Here is a 20,044-nt window from a genome sequence, read left to right as displayed (position 1 = left end):
AACTTTCCAATTTACTTTTATTATCAAATTGTATTTGTTCTCTTGGTATTCTTTGTTGAAAGCTAAACCTAGGTAGACTCAAACTGATTTCTCAACCGTTAAAGACCACATCTTATCGCAGTGCATTTTGACAGTTTTCACAGATAAAAAAAGCTAGTTCATGTGTGGCATATAGATAACATTGCGCTCACTCCAGTAGATTTTTTTATGAATCAGCACTGATTGGCTAAAATGCAAGTCTGTCAAAAGAACTGAGATAAGGGGACAGTCTGCTCTGTATAGGCTTAATTACAAGGTTATCAGAGGTAAAAAGTATATTAAAGAATGGTACAATATCCATGTTGCTCAAACAATGATCAATTACATTCCTTCCTTTTGATCAGCATGTGCTCCCTTTTTTAAACAACTTTGCAATTTACTTTTATCACCAATTTTTCTTTGTTCTCTTCGTATTCTTAGTTGAAAGCTAATTCTAGGAGGTTCATATGCAAATTTCTTAGCCATTGAAGACTGCCTATAATCTGAATGCATTTTGACCACTAGAGGGCATTAATTCATGTGTTTTTATATAGATAACATTGAGCTCATGCATGTGAAGTTACCCTGGAGCCAGCACTGATTGGCTAAAATGCATGTCTGTCAAAAGAACTGAAATAATGGGGCAGTCTGCTGCAGAGCCTTAGATACAAGGTAATTACAGAGGTAAAAAGTGTATTTCTATAACAGTGTTGGTTATGCAAAACTGGGGAATAGGTAATAAAGGGATTATCTATCTTTTTAAACAACAACAATTCTGGTCTTGACTGTCCCTTTAACTGCCAGAGATAACTACAAAGTATTGTTTAGCCCTCTTTGACAGCCCAGGGACTATTCATGTTAGCCCATCACCCTACATCAGACATCCTCAAACTTGGCCCTCCAGAGGTTTTGGAACTACATTTCCCATGATGCTCAGCCAGCTGATATGCTGGCTGAGCATCATGGGAATGTAGTTCCAAAACCTCTGGAGAGCCAAGTTTGAAGATGTCTGCCCTACATAGTACAAAGATCAAGTATCAGTTTCATAAGAAATAAAAATAATAAAACATATTGTTCAAAATATGCCATTAATAAAATGAAATATAAATTGCTAAACACAAGGAACTAGGAACGGCATTTCCAACATGAACTGAATTTTATTAAATCATCATAAATATAAAATGAGGCACAGAAGGGATGAGAACCAAAAGTACATCAAAAAGGTCTGGAGGACTTAAGTATCTTCTACCGCGAGGATCCAGCTCTTTACGCGTTGATATGTTTCATGTTTCTGGAACAAATCCACCTCTTTGATTATTTAACTGTTTCTCCTTGGTATGTGGTTCTGCAGTGTCCCAAGATAAAGTTTGCAGAGAAATAAATGTTCTATTCAACGATGAAACTCCTGAGTGTACAACACACAGACAAATATATTGATATGTCTTCCGCTAGTTAAACCAGGCTGATAAAAGTCCTGATTTTTAATTAGGTCTCTCACATTTAGGGTAATAAAAATTAACTTGTGCACAAATTTAAATATATCACTGTCCACATTTGCCCTAACTCCAACTGTAATCAATTTTGGAATAGCTATGGTCCAAGTAGAAAAGTATAAAGTATTCTAATGCAGAACAAGTCAAAGTTCATCATGAGGTATATGCACAGCATGATCACAAAGATCTGAAACAAACAAAAATAATAATTAATGGAATATCCCTGAAATCTCTCTACCAATCTGTCTTAAAGTGATTGTAAATCCTAGCGTTCGTGAAACGCTAGGATTTACCATTGGAACAAATAAAGGGGACTTTCAGTCATGAAGTATAAAATACTTCATGCTGAAAGCTCCTTTATTTGTTTGCAGTGTTCGCCGCTCTGAGCTGCTCAGACAGCCCACGGCAGAACGCTATATTTGGCTGAGAGGTGACGTTTCCACCTCTTAGTGAATAGCTGTGCGCAAAATCTGGCGCCAAGCAGAATTTCCCGCACAGCTATTGGCTAAGAGGTGGAAAAATCACCTCTCAGTCAAATAGTGTTCTGCCGTGGGCTGCCTTAGCAGCTCAGTGCGGTCAACGCTGCAAACAAATAAAGGAACTTTCAGCATGAAGTATTTTATGCTTCATGACTGATAGTCCCCTTTATTTGCTCCAATGGTAAATCCTAGCGTTTCACAATCGCTAGGATTTATCATCACCTTAACTATTCAACTGCAATGCAATGGACTGAGAAATAAGAAGGTACATTTAAAACTGTTACTATAGCAACTCATTTACTTGCCTCAGTAGAGGAGCTAAGATAAAACAATAAAAGCTTCTAAACCTATGGAATTCTACATTACAACATAGTTTTGTCCTTTACCTTATGGAGACTAAAACTTTACACTAATTTGTTCAATATTTAAATACATTGTTATGACTAACATTTATTCAGTATTTAATGTCCCCTAAGAGACACATTACAGTATTTTTTTAATAGGACGTACATTTATCCTTTTCTGTGTGTTTCACTTTAACAAGAATAAATGCGGCACTGAAAAGAGTGGCCACCTTTATACGCATTAAGATCACAACGAGGCCTGTACAGAAGTACTGAATGCATAATTGACAAGTGCAGTGGAGAGTTGCAGAGGTGGAGTGTTTAGACAAAATGCAGCAGAGCAGTGTTTCTCAACCGTCCTCAAGTACTTCCAACAGGCCAGGTTTTGATTATAGCTGAACTAGAGCACAGGTGAAATAATCAGCTGATGGGTGAGAGCAGGTTAGTAACCATGGTTACTGATCAGCTGATTATTTCACCTGTGCTCTAGTTCAGCTATAATCAAAACCTGACCTGTTGGGGGTACCTGAGGGCTGCGGTTGAGAAACACTGCAGTAGAGGACCCTGGCTATAAGTTGATGATAAAATATGTTAAATTTAGTTATAAGGCATTTATGTGTAAAAGGACAATGTAGATATAAATAATATAAAATTTACCTGTACGCTTGCTGCAAAGTTTGTCCTTAACATTTTCTGTTTCATGAGAAAAGAACTCAATCAGTTCATCCTCATATTCCTCTACAATTCGCTCACACTGGGAAAACAATGGAACAATAATCAGTTTATCAGTTTCAATAACGCATAAGTGCTGCGTAAAACTTACCATTTATACATCAGTATGATCTAGAACAATAGGAATCAAGGGAGTACCTTATGAACCACAGCTTGGAAACAACAGGGATCTAAAGTGTAGACTGATATACTACAGATCATCTTGTTGTAGACAACTTATTTCTGGTGACTATTTGATACATGTATCATATTTACACGTTTTGCAATACTCAAGTAATTGTTCCTTCTAGTGTTTCCGCTGCTTCCAGAAGTATTGGAATTACTAAATATTCATATCCGCTAAAAATAACAGCATAATTCAGCAATAACAACATATCAAAATACCAGTACATTACTGCCATTAGATGGTATTTTGTAATCTTATTGCAGAAGTGTTTTTAACAAACATAACTGCCATATAACTCAGCCACCCTAATTGATTGATGTGGTCTGTAGTGCGGCACACATTGAGACAGGAAACCAACTCTGTGCATGGGTTTTAAAGATCTGAGTAGCCCACATACATTTGGACCATCTAAATGTGTATATTTTAACAGAATCCCCAAAGCTCATGACTGTTTGGTGTATAAAATTTGAGATGGTCAATAAAAGGTCAACACATCCATTCCTCACATATTTCATCAAATTCAAACCATGTTCACAACACATGATTAACTTGTGGTGCAGTCAAACTCACAGTAAATTTCAGGTTGGACATCACTTCTTTGTCAAAATTGATCCCAGAAGCATCCATCTTTTTTCCATCCCGAGAGAGAATGCGCTCGTAGCTTTTCCGGTGGGTGACTGGTTCAGTTTTCTCTCCATATTCAAGCATCTTTTCACACACTAGCTCTAAAACTTCCATTAAATGAGCTTCTGTCCGAGCATATGGAACCTGGAGTATGTGCAGTAAAGCATATTATGCATCTTTTGATCAGAGTAAATATTTCTAATTGTAACAGTCATGCATACACAGTGTAGGTATATCATTTAGTGTGTACCACATAACATTTAGAATATGTGGTTTCATATTTTTCAACTAGAAACATTTAATTGGCTATAAATGGATCGGTAAAAGACAAACATAGTGTGTAAAAGTAAAGTATATTTTTCAGTATAATAAAACTGTGCTATGCACATACAGTTTAGCTTCTGGGCTCTTTTAGAACAAAAAGTTCTAGGAAGCTCTTGTTTATACTTGGTGGGCTGGATTGGAAAGGAAGTAGATCCACTGGAGCCAGCTTCCTTGCCCACAAATAGGTGAAAGCAAAGTGGGTTTAACCCCTTAATGACTGGACCATTTTTCAATTTTCTTACCCTTAATGACAATGGCTATTTTTACATTTCTGTTGTGTTTGTGTTTAGCTGTAGTTTTCCTCTTACTCATTTACTGTACCCACACATATTATATACCGTTTTTCTCGCCATTAAATTAACTTTCTAAAAATACCATTATTTTCATCATATCTTATAATTTACTATAATTTATTTTATAAAATATGATGAAAAAATGGAAAAAAAAAAACACTTTTTCTAAATTTGACCCCCAAAATCTATTACACATCTACAACCACCAAAAAACACCCATGCTAAATAGTTTCAGTTTTTTGTCCTAAGTTTAGAAATACCCAATGTTTATATGCCCCTTGCTTCTTTTGCAAGTTATAGGGCAATAAGTACAAGTAGCACGTTGCTATTTCCAAATAAATTTTTTTCAAAACTAGCGATAGTTACATTGGAACACTGATATCTGTCAGGAATCACTGAATAACCCTTCACATGTATATATTTTTTAAAAAGAAGACAACCTAAGGTATTGAACTTGGGGTATTTTGACTCTCTTGATGCAACCATTTTACCACCAATCAATGCCAAATTTTTAAAAGAAAAAAAATAAAGTAGTGAATTTTTGACTAAATAGCAATTTAAGAATACATGTACTGAGAACGTTAAGGGTTACTGCCAAATAACACCCCAATATGTGTTTAGCAACATCTCCTGAGTACAGTGATACCACCCATGAATAGGGGGGCGCATTCCAGTTTTCCGACTTGAAATTTTCACATCTGTCATCATGCACCCATGTCCTATTTGGAACATTTCTGAAGCTGGCCAATGTAATTTACCCCCAACAACCCATATATTTTTGAAAAGTAGACACCCTAGGGTATTTCAAATGCTGGTATTTTAACACTTTCCATGCACTAATTCAACCACCAGTCTTTGTCAAACTTTTGGGTAGTCATTTGTTTGTGTTATTTTTCACACACATTGTACTTTAGGCATGGATTCTCAGTTCCTGTTATATGTTACTGCCAAAAAACACCTCAATATGTGTTCAACAACATCTCCTGAGTACAGTGATACTACCCATGTATAGGTGTGTCGGGTTCTCTGAGGGCTAAAAGGCCTTATTTTTAGGGGGCGCATTCCAGTTTTCCAACTTGAAATTTTCACATCTGTCATCATGCAACCATGTCCTATTTGGAACATTTCTGAAGCCGGCTAATGTAATTTACCCCCAACAACCCATATATTTTTGAAAAGTAGACACCCTAGGGTATTTCAAATGCTGGTATTTTAACACTTTTCATGCACTTATTCAACCGCCAGTCTTTGGAGAAAGTGTGTGGTGGTATTTTTTTATTTTTACACACACATTGCCTTTTGGCTGTGATTTTGGAGAACTTGGTAAAAGTTATTGCAAGAAAACAGTCCAGGTTGTTTTCTGCAACACCTCATGAGTACACCTATGCCCCCCATGCATAGGTTTGCCAGGATTTTGGGAAGGTTCTGTTACAATTTTATGACTTGCCATTTTAGTTAAAAGTGAGAGTATTTCTTCTGATAGGCCTATCTTTAGTTTGGGGCCAAGCGCATACCCCAGGTCTATTTATTGGCATGAAAGTGTATATATTTGAAATGTTGACACCCCAAGGTATTGTATATGGAGTGCTTTGATCCATTTGATGGAACCGTTTTAGCCAAAAAAATTGGAGACATTTTATGGTGGTAATTTTTGAATTTTCAATTTTACACACACACTGCTTTTTGACTATAATTTAGGAGAGCCTGTTGTACGTTATTGCAAAAAAACACTCCATGTTGTTTTCTGCAAGACCTCCTGAGTACACCTATGCCCCCTATGCATAGGTTTGCCAGGATTTTGGGAAGAATCTGTTAGAATTTTATGACTTGTAATTTTAGTTTAAAAGTGAGAGTATTTTTCTGATAGGCCTATCTTTAGTTTGGGGCCAAATCGCATACCCCAGGTCTATTTATTGGCATGAAAGTGTATATATTTGAAATGTTGACACCCCAAGGTATTGTATATGGAGTGCTTTGACGCCTTTGATGGAACCGTTTTAGCCAATAAAATTGGAGACAGTGTATGGTGATAATTTTTCAATATTCAGTTTTACACACACACTGCTTTTTGACTATGATTTAGGAGAGCCTGTTGTAAGCTATTTCAAAGAAAAACACTACAGATTGTTTTCTGCAAGGCCCCCTGAATACACCCATTTTAGATAAATTGCAACCTTTTTGTACCAGGTCCCTGTCTTCCGCATAATTAGGTAGGGCTGAAGCAGCTGATCTGCCAGATCAACCCCACCCATATGCCGGTTATAGGCCTTGATGCACACTGGCTTGCTTGTGACCTCAGCTCTGCCACGTACAGAGACCTCCACAGTCCTTTCAGTGTGGATGGTGCTGAGAAGGTATACATCCTTCTTGTCTCTATATTTGACTGCCAAGAGCTCCTCTTGGCGCAGAGCTAAGGTCTCCCACCTTCGTAGTCGGGTGCGTGACAGTTGCTCTGGGAATCCTATGCGGTTCTTACAGATAGTACCGCAAGCTACTGTATCAAAACAATACAGTAGCTTGAAGAAAAGGACACTTGTATAGAAATTATCAAGATACAAGTGGTACCCTTTGTTCATTAGGGGTTGAATTAGGTCCCAGACAATCTTGCCACTGGTTCCCATATATTCTGGGCAACCTGGAGGGTCAAGGTGGGTATCCTTTCCCTCATACCCGGAAGGCATGAGTATACCCACTATCGCTCTCACAGAGCTTATACACTTTCACTCCATACCTGGAGCGCTTGGAAGGAATATACTGCTTGAATACCAGCCTTCCCTTATACTTCATCAGGGATTCATCTATGCAGATATTCTTTCCAGGTGTATAAGCCTCTGCAAACCTGGCAGTGAAGTGGGTAATCAGGGGGCAGATCTTGTACAGCCTGTCAAACTGGGGGTGCTCCCTAGTGGGGCAAAGGCTGTTGTCATTAAAATGCATGAAATGAAGTATCATTTCATACCTTTGCCTAGGCATAGACTGTCTGTAAATGGGGGTACAGCAGATGGGGCTAGTGCTCAAGTAGGAGCGGATGGATTCTTGATTATGCCCATCAGCATTGTGAGTGCCCAGAATTTTAGAAATATGCCCATCAGCATTGCTGCTTTGCCCAAAAAGCACAGAATTGCTGGGCATACACATTAGTTTGGGAGACAATGTTCCCCAAAACATCATCCCCCAGAAAAAGCTGCATAAATTGAAGGGGGGTAAATCCTGTGACATCCAGATTGATGCAAGTATTTTCTGTGAAAGGAGGGATATCTGGCCTCTGGAGATTAGGCACTACCCACTCCTCAGCAGCTGGAGCAACACGTCTCCTTCTGGCAGGGGGCTCAGAAGCCACTGATACATCACTAGCGCTAGATTCATTTCTAGATACACTTATTTCACTAGATGATGTATCTGAGCACTGACCAGGGTCAAAATCAGAGCCTGCGTCAGAGGCAGAGGCTTCAGAATCTGAAGCCAGGATGGCATAAGCCTCGTCAGCAGTATAAAAACGCTGTGCCATTATAAATATATATTAATGCCTAAAGCAGTGATCTACGCACAGAAGGGGTTAATGGCTTTTACAAACAAATTAAATAGCAGTGATATCAATGCCTAAAGCAGTGATCTGCGGCACAAAAGGGGTTAATGGCTTTTACAAACAAATTAAATAGCAGTGATATCAATGGCTAAAGCAGTGATCTGCGGCACAAAAGGGGTTAATGGCTCTTATAAAAAAATTAAATAAATTTATATCAATGCCTAAGCAGTGATAAAGCAGTTATCTGCAGCACAAAAGGGGTTAATGGCTATTATAAGAGACTTTGGGTCTTACAATAAAATTAAATAAATATTAATCACTGCCAAAAGCAGTGATCTGCGCACAGAAGGGGTTAATGGCTCTTATATCATTATAGCCTGTATATCAATGCCTAAGCAGTGATATCAACAACTAAAAATATTAAATATAAATCAATGCCTAAAGCAGTGATATACAGCACAATAAAATAAATATTTTTTTAAATGAACCTCTAAAAAAATGCACAGACAGCAAAAAAAGTGCTGCTGTGTGCTCCTGTGCAAGATCAATGCTTATGCAGAGTTCAATGGCACAGACGGGGTTAAAAAATATTATATATATATATATAAAAAAACACCAACAACAGAGTGGCTCTGAAAAGAGCCTTTGGGTCTGATAGTTCTAAAATTTAAACGCAATAACACTCTCCCTCTCAACACAGAGACTGTCTCTCTCCTTCACTAAACCACAAGTGAGGAGAGGGAGGCAGATCCATGGTGGTCATAGTCAATATTTACAAATATTGACTTGATCAGGCAAATGGTGATCACTCTAATAAGTGATCACATTTAGAGGCAATCTCTGATTGGATGTTACTAGCCCGCAAGCTAGGAACACCCTCCAAACTGAAGCCATGCCCTTAGAAGGGCAGCATCCGGCACCATCTTGCCTGCAGACACCATCTTGTCTGCAGGCAAAGTATATAACTTTTTTATTTTTTTTATATATAAAACATGTTTTTTTTCATTTTTAATTCATATGCCGAGTGCCTTTACCCTGTCAGAAGCCAGCATCGGAAGCGATCAAATGCTTCCGATGCTCTAAACTGCCGGGTGTTTCAGATCTGAAAGTCCCCGGCAGTTTAGTTACGTATTGCACAATGTCTCAATATGCAGGCATTGTAGCAATACGGTTAGAGCAGTTGAAACGATCAACGATCGCTTCCAGTGCTCGTTTTACCGGCTGACGTACCAGGTACGTCAATTGTCGTTAAGTGACAGTTTTTCAGTGACGTACCTGGTACGTCAGCTGTCATTAAGGGGTTAATTTTATATTCCCTACCCTGAAATCCAAATACATAAGTATGTGCACATATTTCCAGCAATATTACATCCCCTTTACAACTCAATGACATCTCCAAGCCACTTAGCCATTACATGCTGTACCAGGACCCATAGGGGAAATAGCTTGCCCAAATGGTTCTGAAGGAATCTCAAAATGTGTGTGGAGTGTTTTCCTCTATATAAATATGACTGGCTCAACCCAACTACATATATAGCGCTGCGGAATCTGTTGGCGCTCTACAAATACCTGATAATAATAATAATATATAAGCAGATGCTTGAGTAATCAACTTCAATAGATCTTGCACAATATTCAAAATTGATTTATTAAAAATGGATACTTTTATTTTAAGCTGGTGTTCCAGTGCTGAGAAATGAATAAATTTAAAAAAACAAATTAACACTTCGCTGTGTTTTTTTAATAGCATAACTCACCCCTACAACTTGCCTTATTTGGAGGAGCCCATAAAGAAAAATATGTAGCAGGGCTAGGCTGCAGTTTGCACTTCCAATTCTCAGAATTGGAAAACCCACAATTTGCAGAGTTAAAATACATAAAAGGGGGCAAAAGAAAGAAAGTATAATGCAGCTATAGCAGTTATAGACATGCACTTCCTTTTAGCTTCAAAATCAAAATTAACAGCTTGTTTATGCAAAAAATAAAAAAATATAAGCGTGTTTGAATAGTACTCTTTCATATGTATACAATTTTTTTTGTCTCTTCAAGGCATGACACCTATAATATTGTATTTGTAATGTGTCAACAGATTATGAGACAGAAATATTAAAGAGGGCCCTACACCCTACAGAGCTAAGTGTCCTTTAGGTTCTCCTGTCAGGGGTGTTATTGTGCTACTATTTCTGCATGCCCCATAAGTGGGGGCAGTGGAGAAGCAGAAGTGCAGAGAGAGACAGGCTATGTCCCTTTCTGCATCGGGTAGCGGCATAGGAGGGTCAGGTGGGAGGCCCATTGCAGGAGGGGGGAGGGACTGCTACACTACAGAAAAAAAATCCACACAGAGTGGGAGCGAGGGAGAGTTAGAGGGGAGAATGAAAATGATCGCTTACAAGGGGGAGGTGGGGTGAATGAGGGGCGCAGTTACACTGCAGCTACACTACAGAACAAATGTATAAAGAACTAGATACTGGCAGACAGCTGCCAGTACCTAAGATGGCAGACACTAGTTAGAGGGGAGGGATAGAGAGCTGTTTGGGAGGGATCAGGGAGGTGGGAAAGGGGGTTATCATACACTGCAGAAAATATATTTTTTTTTTTTTAAAAAGGGTTAAACTTCACATTGGCAGACTGTCTGCCAGTACCTAAGATGGTGAGGGAGGGAAGAGAGCTGTTAGGAGAGATAGCAGGTAGGGATCAGGGGAGAGAGGGATCAGTTGGGTGGGTAATCTCCAATCTACAGCTAAACTTAGCCTTACAAGATACCTGATTAACCCCTTTTCAGAAGTGTGGTGCACAATGTAATTAGCGGCCTTCTAATTACCAATAAACAATGGCAAGCCATGCATTTATGCTATAAAGAGAAGCTTTTACATCAATTTGTGTTATGACTGCACAAGCGGTATTTAAATAATTTCAGTAAGAACAACGTTTGTGAAAAAGTTTTTTTTTTTTTTTTTATATTATTGCATTTTGCAGCGAAATGGTGATATGAAATATACCAAAATAAGCCTAGATCAATACCTTCGGTTATCTACTAAAACATTTTTTATGTTGTTTTGATTGGTAAATAAAAAAACAACAAGGCTCTATTTCTGTTTAAATGGAGTGATGGCAAAAATGCTAAAAAATTATCTGGTCTTTTGGGCAAGTTTTAGTCTGAAATGCCCAGTCCTTAAGGGGTTAATAATTATCTTATTAACATTGTAGCAATATGCTCAGTGCAAATCCATTCTTTGTATTTGTAATCTATTAGATGTTTACCTCACACATATGACCCTAGCTATTTGGTTATGCCATATAAATACATTAGCATAGAAATTCTGACAGATATAAGGAATAGCATTTAATCAATGAAGTAACTAATTTACCTCAATTACTGACTGACTTCCATCTGGATTTATGCGGAAAGAACCCTTTTGTATTGTCTTTTTTGGATCCACCTGTGAGATCTCCCACTCCAATTCATCGACAAGAGCACGGCATGCTGAATATTGAAAAGAAAAAAAAAATATCCTCTATAGTCTCAAGCTGCACTTGAACAGTTATTACGAACATCAAGATCTGAAGATCTTGTCTACAGCATAAGATCACATGAATGACTAATATTTAAAGGCTACTAAAATAGCTACAGCATAAAACGGCAAAAGAAACGTATCTTATTAAAGCCTTTAATAAAGCAAAGGAAACATTAATAAACTGCAAATATTGAAATGGATTTTAGAACAATAATGGAATTCTAGACTGCTTGGTATACAAGGGGACATGTTTTTTGTTAAGCAAGAATCATATCTTCTCTGCGGTGTGACAACACAATACAGAAATGGCTGAATGGATTAGCAGTTTAATAGTTGCATGTAACCATAAGTTTATATCAAAGATATGAAACACAAAAATACACTAGCACGTGTGAGCAGTACTTGCATAAAGCACATTTCTAGTTGGCTGCTAAACAGGTACTTTATTTACCTCCACAATGTACATCCTGCCCTCCTCGTTTGGCAAAGCAACAGCTGAGAAGAGCTAACAAAACAACTTGAAGAAGCCAACTAGTCCCATGTGACATCATCGTTCTAAAGTGGTCACTTCACACCTGTAGATTGATAAAGCACAGAAATAATAAAGCTCCCTAGTTATGGTACAGCAGAGCCATTATATAAAGCCCTGGTAATTTCATCAACAAAGGCAGGAAAAACATTCAAGTCATGACACCTGTATGAGAATCAAGTGATGTGATCATCACATCACTCCATCAGTCCTCTATCATATAAAGAAGTACCAAAGAGAGAAGGGTTAGGGCAAAAATGAAATGCTCTAATTGGCTTACTTGGTTAAACGTCTAGGATGTGGGAGATACTAGTACAAAAACGACATGCTATTTTTGCATTAGAATGTTCCTTTAAAGGGATATTCCAGCCAAAATTGGAATCCACATGGATGCATTTCTGTTTTGAATAGAATAATTTATGTTATATACATCTATTAGCAAAAATGCTTCTAAAAAAAGTGTACTTAAGTATGCACCGTGCACCAGCAGTTTAAACACAGCACTTGCTCAGAGAGAATAAGGTTCTTGCACCATCCGGTAATGACTCAATTTGTTAATGGCTGACATAATACAGGCCCCACTGGCACTCTGAGCAGCTGCATTATTTAAAATACTGGTAAACTAAGAATATTTAGCTATGCTTCACATGCACATGCAGAGAAAAACGTTAACACTAAAACAGTGATAACTTTTACTAGGAGAATTTTCGCCAATACATGTATATTGCATATATGTTTCTATTCAAAGATGTATTCATCTATGTGCATTTAAATTTGTCTATTTAAAGTGAAAGTCAATTTTCATGAATCAGTGCCCGGTTTTTAAAAATACTATTAAAAACGGGCACATTTATTAATGAAAGTTTACATTGCAGCGTATTTTACAAACACTTACCTTTTTCTTCACCAAAGCAGGATCGGCGATCCCCCGCCCGCTTCTTCCTGCTGAACTTACACAGAAATGACGAAACCGGCTTCCTCCAATCACGGCTTGGCCTCACGAGATGGATGCTCTGGGGGGGGGAGGGGCATGATTGGATCAGTTTAGTCTCATTGGTGACGTAAGGAGAGAGGAACTGCGGGGGGGAGGGGAAATCGGTGATCCGGCTTTACTGAAGAAAAAGGTAAGTATTTCTAAAATACGCTGCAATGTAAACTTTCATGAATGAAAGTGCCCCTGTTTTTATTAGTATTTTTAAAAAACAGGCACTGATTCATGAAAATTTACATTCACTTTAAGTTTTTTTCTAAAAACAAAACCAACTGTAAAATTGACGCCACCTTCTAAATCTTTGAGCATAATCATAGTTAATGCCATAACAACGCTCTGCCCGATCAGTATTACCAGTGGAGAGAGAGACTGCAGAGGAAACCAAGTGGACGTACAGTATATCTGCAGAGTTGCATTTCTGGGTTGTGGGAACACACACACAATCTAAACACCAATAGACCACTCTCCATTGACCCTCTTTACTGTGGTAAATACATTATTTCATGGGAGGGGGTAATATTAAAAAATATATATAATATATAAAATTAAATTAGTTATTATAGTTTTATTAAAAATTAAATATGGGACAGCTGCCCCATACCTCGCCTACCACCTCAGCCATGTTTTCCAGGACCCTTATGAGTTACACATGCTGAAGGGTAAGCAGTGCGCAACAAGTATTGTGCCTCTGGACATTACATGAATAGTTCTGATGAACAGCACATGTTCCTCCCTGCATGCCCTGCAGCATGTGTAACTCATAAGTGCCCCGGAAAACATGGCAGAGGTGGCAACCCTACGACCACCTCATGTAGGCTGATCAGCTCTCCCAAGTGTCATACATGCCCCATATGTCATGCTCTATCTAAATCACAAAAGAAAAAAAATTGGGTTCAGTGTCCTTTTAATGATAGCAAGAATATTTTAAAAATTCCCTGGTATTTGGGGCAAAATTTGCACAAACCACTATAGTCTTTAAAGGGTATAAACACACACACACACACACACCACACTATATTATAGCTGTATCTCAGACCAGAGCATTCAATGTTAATCTCTGATTTTAAGATTTTGAACTGACAGGTTTTGAGCAACCACTCTGTAACTGATAATGTTTGTACTTATTAAGTGTTAAGAAAATGTACATTGCACCATAAAGGGATGGAAAAGCGGTTAGCCTAACCTATACCAAAAATTGTGTGAGGATGGCCTATGCTGGTATTGAGCCTGGCTCTGCAGTGATGTAGAGCTGAAGCTTTACCATTCCCAGTTTGTTGTGCCTGTAACTTTGGATTAGATTAATTTATTTCCTTAAAACTAAAATTTTTATGGGCACCCTCGTAACTGAAAATGCAAAGGACATTGGTTGAGAATTCTTGACAGTATTTAGTGTTAAAAAAGGCACCTTTCGTTCTCATTTAACGACCCTAAAGCAAAAAACACTGCACTAATCTTTATAAAATTTGGCATGGAGGTAGATTTTATTGTAAATAAGTTACCATACGTTACTGAGATATAAAAGGTTTAAAATACATGTGAGGAAATGCTCTGTAGCACATTTAGCAGCAGAAGATTGTGGGAATTGTAGTGTAATATATTGCTCTGTGAGTACCTGGAGCATGTATTTTTATTGTTATGGGTTTGTATATAAAATATATATGAGTGTAGAAGTCAGAGTACACTACACAAACACTGCACACACACACATTCATTTTTAAACAAAAAACAAAGGAAAGGAAATTGAGTGGTAAAAATCTTACATACAGTAGATGACAAATAGAATGAAAATTAATTCCAAAATTAAACTCCCCCACACAGAGTATTTGACAATATAATTTAATAATACAATATACAATTTTGAGAGTTTATTTTAATATCTTCTATACTTCAACATCTGAATAGGAACTTAAACTATGCTAATATTATACATTTTGCCACTAATCATAAACACACAGTAGTGTGCAGACGAAAACTCACAAGCACACACAAATGCACATGCAGTAATGTCTTGCACATACACTCTTACAGAAAACACATACGCAAATACATACATATAAATATGCAAAGATTACATCCTACATCCTTCCGCAAACATGCCAAGGCATTCCGGCATCCTTCCCCATAGAAGCATTGCTAAACCCTTGCATCATTTTATAAACATGCCAACCTAACCTCCTGCACTCTTCTGCAAACATGTCAAGCTAACACTGTTCCTAGCTAATCTCTCCATCCTTATGCAGGAATGCCTAGCTACCTTCTCCATGCTTATGCAGGAATGCCTAGCTTCATTCTCCACCCTTATGCAGGAATGCCCTAGCTACTTTCTCCATTCTTATGCAGGAATGCCTAGCTACCTTCTCCATTCTTATGCAGGAATGCCCTAGCTACCTTCTCCCTTCTATGCAGGAATGCTAGCTACCGTCTCCATCTTACTCCAGACATGCCCGGCTACCCTCTCCATCCTTATGCAGGAATGCCTAGCTACCTTCTCCATCCTTACTCCAGACATGCCAAGCTACCTTCTCCATTCTTATGCAGGAATGCCTAGCTACCTTTGCCATTCTTATGCAGGCATGCCTACCTACCCTCTCCATCCTTATGCAGGCATGCCTAGCTACCCTCTTCATCCTTATGCAGGAATGCCTAGCTACCTTTGCCATTCTTATGCAGGCATGCCTACCTACCCTCTCCATCCTTATGCAGGCATGCCTAGCTACCCTCTTCATCCTTATGCAGGAATGCCTAGCTACCTTTGCCATTCTTATGCAGGCATGCCTACCTACCCTCTCCATCCTTATGCAGGCATGCCTAGCTACCCTCTTCATCCTTATGCAGGAATGCTTAGCTTCCCTCTCCATCCTTATGCAGGAATGCTTAGCTTCTCTCTCCATCCTAATGCAGAAATGCTTAGCTACCCTCTTTATCCTTACACAAGCTATGCCTAGCTACCTTTTCAATCTTTACTCAAGCGTGCCTAGCTACCTTTTCCATCTTTACTCAAGCGTGCCTAGCTACCCTCTCCATCCTTACGCAAGCGTGCCAAGCTACCATCTCCATCCTTACTCAAGCAGGCCTAGCTACCCTCTCCATCCTTATGCAAGCAGGCCTAGCTACCCTCCCATCCTTACTCAAGCAGGCCTAGCTACACTCTCCATCCTTATGCAAGCATGCCTAACAAACCGCTCCATCCTTATGCAGGCGTGCCTAGCTACCCTCTCCATCCTTACGCAAGCATGCCTAACAAACCCCTTCATCCTTATGCAGGCGTGCCTAGCTACCCTCTCCAACCTTACGCAAGCGTGCCTAGCTGCCCTCTCCATCCTTAGGCAAGCGTGCCTAGCTACCCTCTCCATCCTTACTCAAGCATGCCTAGCTACACTCTCCATCCTTACGCAAGCATGCCTAACAAACCCCTTCATCCTTATGCAGGCGTGCCTAGCTACACTCTCCATCCTTACGCAAGCGTGCCTAGCTACCCTCTCCATCCTTACGCAAGCGTGCCTAGCTACCCTCTCCATCCTTACGCAAGGGTGCCTAGCTACCCTCTCCATCCTTATGCAAGCGTGCCTAACAAACCCTTCCATCCTTATGCAGGCATACCATCGTTCCATAAACAGACCAAGTTACCCCTGTACCAAATATGCAAATCTACAATCAAACGCTTCTACTAGATACCAAGATAATCCATTGCAGCCTTCTGCAGATATGCCATCCATGCCAACTCCATGGATTCTTCTGCAGAAATGCCAAGTTAACCCTTATATCCTTCCGCCTACTTAAACATTTCAAGTTTTACCCTCTCCCCAGATCATCCACAAAAATGTTAAGCTACCTGTTACATTTAATACAAATAGCCCACCACATAGTCGAATCTACCGCTGTATATAATACCAGACTGACCACTGCAACTATCCGAAAGCTGTTCCCTGCACCTCTATGCTAACTTCTCTATAAGCACCTAATATTAACCCTGTGCTTTTCATGCATCACCGCGCTGTCGGTCCACTTAAACTATGCCTAATTATCCTAAGAAGCCCATTTGTTTCCATTACCAAGGTTACACCGGCGCTAGCTTCTTCTGAAATCTGAACTCAGCCCGAGGCCCCCATCCATCTACAAAAAAAAAAATCAAAACAAAGAATCGTCTGTCTTCTTACCTGTCACTTTTCTAAACTACTATTAAAGCGCCATAACTTAACTCCTTTTATTTTCCTAATGATGCAAAACGGATATTTCTGTGTGTGATTTTCTCAAGCGGTAACAGTTCCCTGTGTACAATTCTACGGGTAAACATTTATGACTGGCACACAAAAGACGCCTATAACTTTATCCTAAGGACCCGACATTAGTTGCGTTGCGTGGCTAAATTTCCACGTGTGCGGCAGAGGGAGGTGTGGCTAATTTAGGGAGACCCAGTCACCCATCAGTCAGCAAATATAAGGATTCATTACCGTACAGACGGTGTTGTCTGGTCTTGGGACTGAAGCAGTTACCACTTGTGTGCCAAGATGTGTAACCTTATAAGTCCCAGGTGGCTTAAACCCCACACCGTTAAAGCCAATAAACTTTTTTTCTCTAAAACGTGAATTTTAAAGGCTTAGTAAATGACACTACATGATACGTTCAGTGCAGTTAAAGGGACATAAAAATAATAATCAAAACTAGCCCTATTCTATCTAAAAGATAATGCTTTCGAATGTGGTGCTGTTCTTTCTTTTTGGCTTTTTTATGGATATCCTGTGCTGAATAAACTATTTTACATCTAATAAAAAAAAAAATGACCTTGCACTACTGTGTATTTAAAGTGACAGTAAACACATTTGTATAAATGTTATGTATAATGAAACAACTTTGCCATATATTTTTTTTATTTCCCCCCCCCCCCCTTTCATATAATTTAGCTCTGAAAATTGGCCAATTTATTATACAACTTAAAGGGACAGTAAATCTATAAAATAATGTTATATAGTGCAGAATTATAGAACATTAGCTTAGCACCAACTTTATAAATCAAAGGATTGCAGAGATATTTATTCCAACATTAAATTTTCCTGAACTCCGCTCCTGGCTCTACTGAGCGGGTCTTTTTTATTTTTAAAAAAAGAGATTTGCGGCCACGCTGTCTAGTCACAGTGCGTCCAATTGCGCCATTAAACTGAATGTAGCTCGCTTCTGCTACCAGACCATAACGGGGGTGAGCTACATTCAGTTCAGGAAAATTTAATTTTGGAATAAAATATCTATGCAATCCTTTGATTTATAAAGTTAGCACTAAGCTAATGTTATATAATTCTGCACTATGTGCAGAATTATATAACAATGTTTTGTAGGTTTACTGTCCCTTTAAAATGCACCTGCTGACTCTAACTGGCTTTATCAGATAACAACTGCCAAACAATGCATTTTATACCAACTTTATGACAGTGACTAGCCTTGTTGTCTGCAGACTAAATCCAAGATTGGCTCCTCCAATAAAGGCAAATGGAGGGTGGAGTTTGGCTATTGAAAAATAATTGCAGTAAAAAGGATGTTAACCCCTTCATGACGGGGCCAAGTGTTTAACCACAGAACAAAGTTCCAATGTAAACACTTGCTTTAAAAATAAAATCACGCAATCGGCAATGCGATCATGTGATTTCAATGGTGTGATCAGATCATGGAGAACTGCCTACAATGCAGGGCTTGCCCCCCACTCCAAGTTCCCATTCTGAAAGTGCAGGAGGCTGCAGAAAGCCAGATCTGTTAGGACTCTCCATGTTAAAGCCCAGCACTGTTAGGGCGGCATTGAATGTCCTTACGGCGTTAAGGGGTAAATTTGTTTTAAAAATGTTTAAACTTGGCTGGTATTTTTTTCTATGGCAACACAACAGAAATAAACTGAAAAAAGGAAACTGAGCAAGTCCTTAATAAAACGTGTAACATTTATTCCACCCATGTGGGTATTTTAAAATTTCATGGTAGCTCCACCACGTAGAAAACAGGACAATACAAAAGTTAGAGTACAGCTGTGTTAAGCATACGCATTTCAGCAGAAGCCGTAGTCATAGCCTAACTACAATCAGAGAGATCAGGATTTAAATAACCCCCAAAAACACAGCCATAGGTTAAAACAAATATAAGAATCAGCTGTACTAACTTAATGTCAATTAACTGGATAAGTTAACCCCTTACTCTAAAAATGGAAAAGGAACCCTCATATGTCTAAGCTATATACAAAAGACATGTTATACTTCAAATGGTTCAAAGTTTAAAAAAACAACAAAAGATGTGAAATATAGTCATAGATTGGCAATGCATTTTAATGTATTACAAATGAATAGATTATACATGAAGCTAACATATCTCATATAGATGTACCCAAAATATTAGCTTAACTGACATAAAAAATAAAAGATGTTAAATAAAGAGATGATGGTGATATATGAACTATGATTTAAAAAACACAAAACTGAGATAATATCTGCTTAAAGGAATATAGCGTGACTGTGAATAAACAGAAAAATTATTAATGTGAGACAAAACTCTAAACCCTAATACCTATAAGTAATTGAAGAAGGGGATGAGAGAAGACTTGAAGAGGAAAGTGTCTCTGAAAAACACCATAATTAAGATTAAATTGCACATAAATATTGGTTGGTATCAAACTCACAACCTCCTTGGCTAGAGATAGGAGCCCTAACCACTAGACTATATCTATGCTGTACTCAAGGAAATGGATAAATTGTATAAATATAGATAATGCTGGTAACGATATGGCTTTACATTACGGAGTACCAGGAGTAAGTATGAGTATTCTAGTTGTGAAAATAAAGAGACACTTGAATATGGATTTACAGGATCAAAATTTATATAATATATACTAACATGTATACGAGTGTAAAATCTCTGGTCCATTTACTACATGGGTACTAGGCATCCCCACTAAGCTGGAAAAACAGCAATATCTACTGCATTACTTCAAGTAAATATAGAAGGGAAAGGAGGAAAACAGGGTAAAACTCTATTCTGTT

The 20,044-nt window shown here is 38.5% G+C and overlaps 1 protein-coding gene across 5 annotated transcripts; it reads right to left on the bottom strand.

Moving 5' to 3' along the window:
• Window positions 1-1,155: 1,155 nt before the first annotated feature.
• Window positions 1,156-17,318, bottom strand: CNPY2 (canopy FGF signaling regulator 2). Of its 5 annotated transcripts, none has more exons than XM_053704968.1 (7): window positions 17,192-17,318; window positions 12,939-13,119; window positions 11,966-12,089; window positions 11,368-11,483; window positions 3,803-4,000; window positions 2,992-3,088; window positions 1,156-1,423 (listed from the first exon to the last, which is right to left on the bottom strand). In XM_053704968.1, the coding sequence occupies exons 3-7, from the start codon at window positions 12,063-12,065 to the stop codon at window positions 1,302-1,304; spliced, it is 633 nt and encodes a 210-aa protein (XP_053560943.1). In that variant the 5' UTR covers window positions 12,066-12,089; window positions 12,939-13,119; window positions 17,192-17,318; the 3' UTR covers window positions 1,156-1,301. The 5 variants fall into 5 exon arrangements, with proteins under 5 accessions (XP_053560943.1, XP_053560941.1, XP_053560944.1 ...); XM_053704966.1 differs by having other exon boundaries at window positions 12,939-13,056; window positions 17,192-17,279; XM_053704969.1 differs by lacking the exon at window positions 12,939-13,119 and having other exon boundaries at window positions 1,156-1,698; window positions 17,192-17,312.
• Between the last annotated feature and the right edge of the window lie 2,726 nt (window positions 17,319-20,044).

The sequence above is a fragment of the Bombina bombina genome, chromosome 3 (genome assembly GCF_027579735.1).
Source record: "Bombina bombina isolate aBomBom1 chromosome 3, aBomBom1.pri, whole genome shotgun sequence".
Classification (NCBI taxonomy): Eukaryota; Metazoa; Chordata; class Amphibia; order Anura; family Bombinatoridae; genus Bombina; species Bombina bombina.
This window is presented reverse-complemented; position numbering and strand designations above follow the sequence as displayed.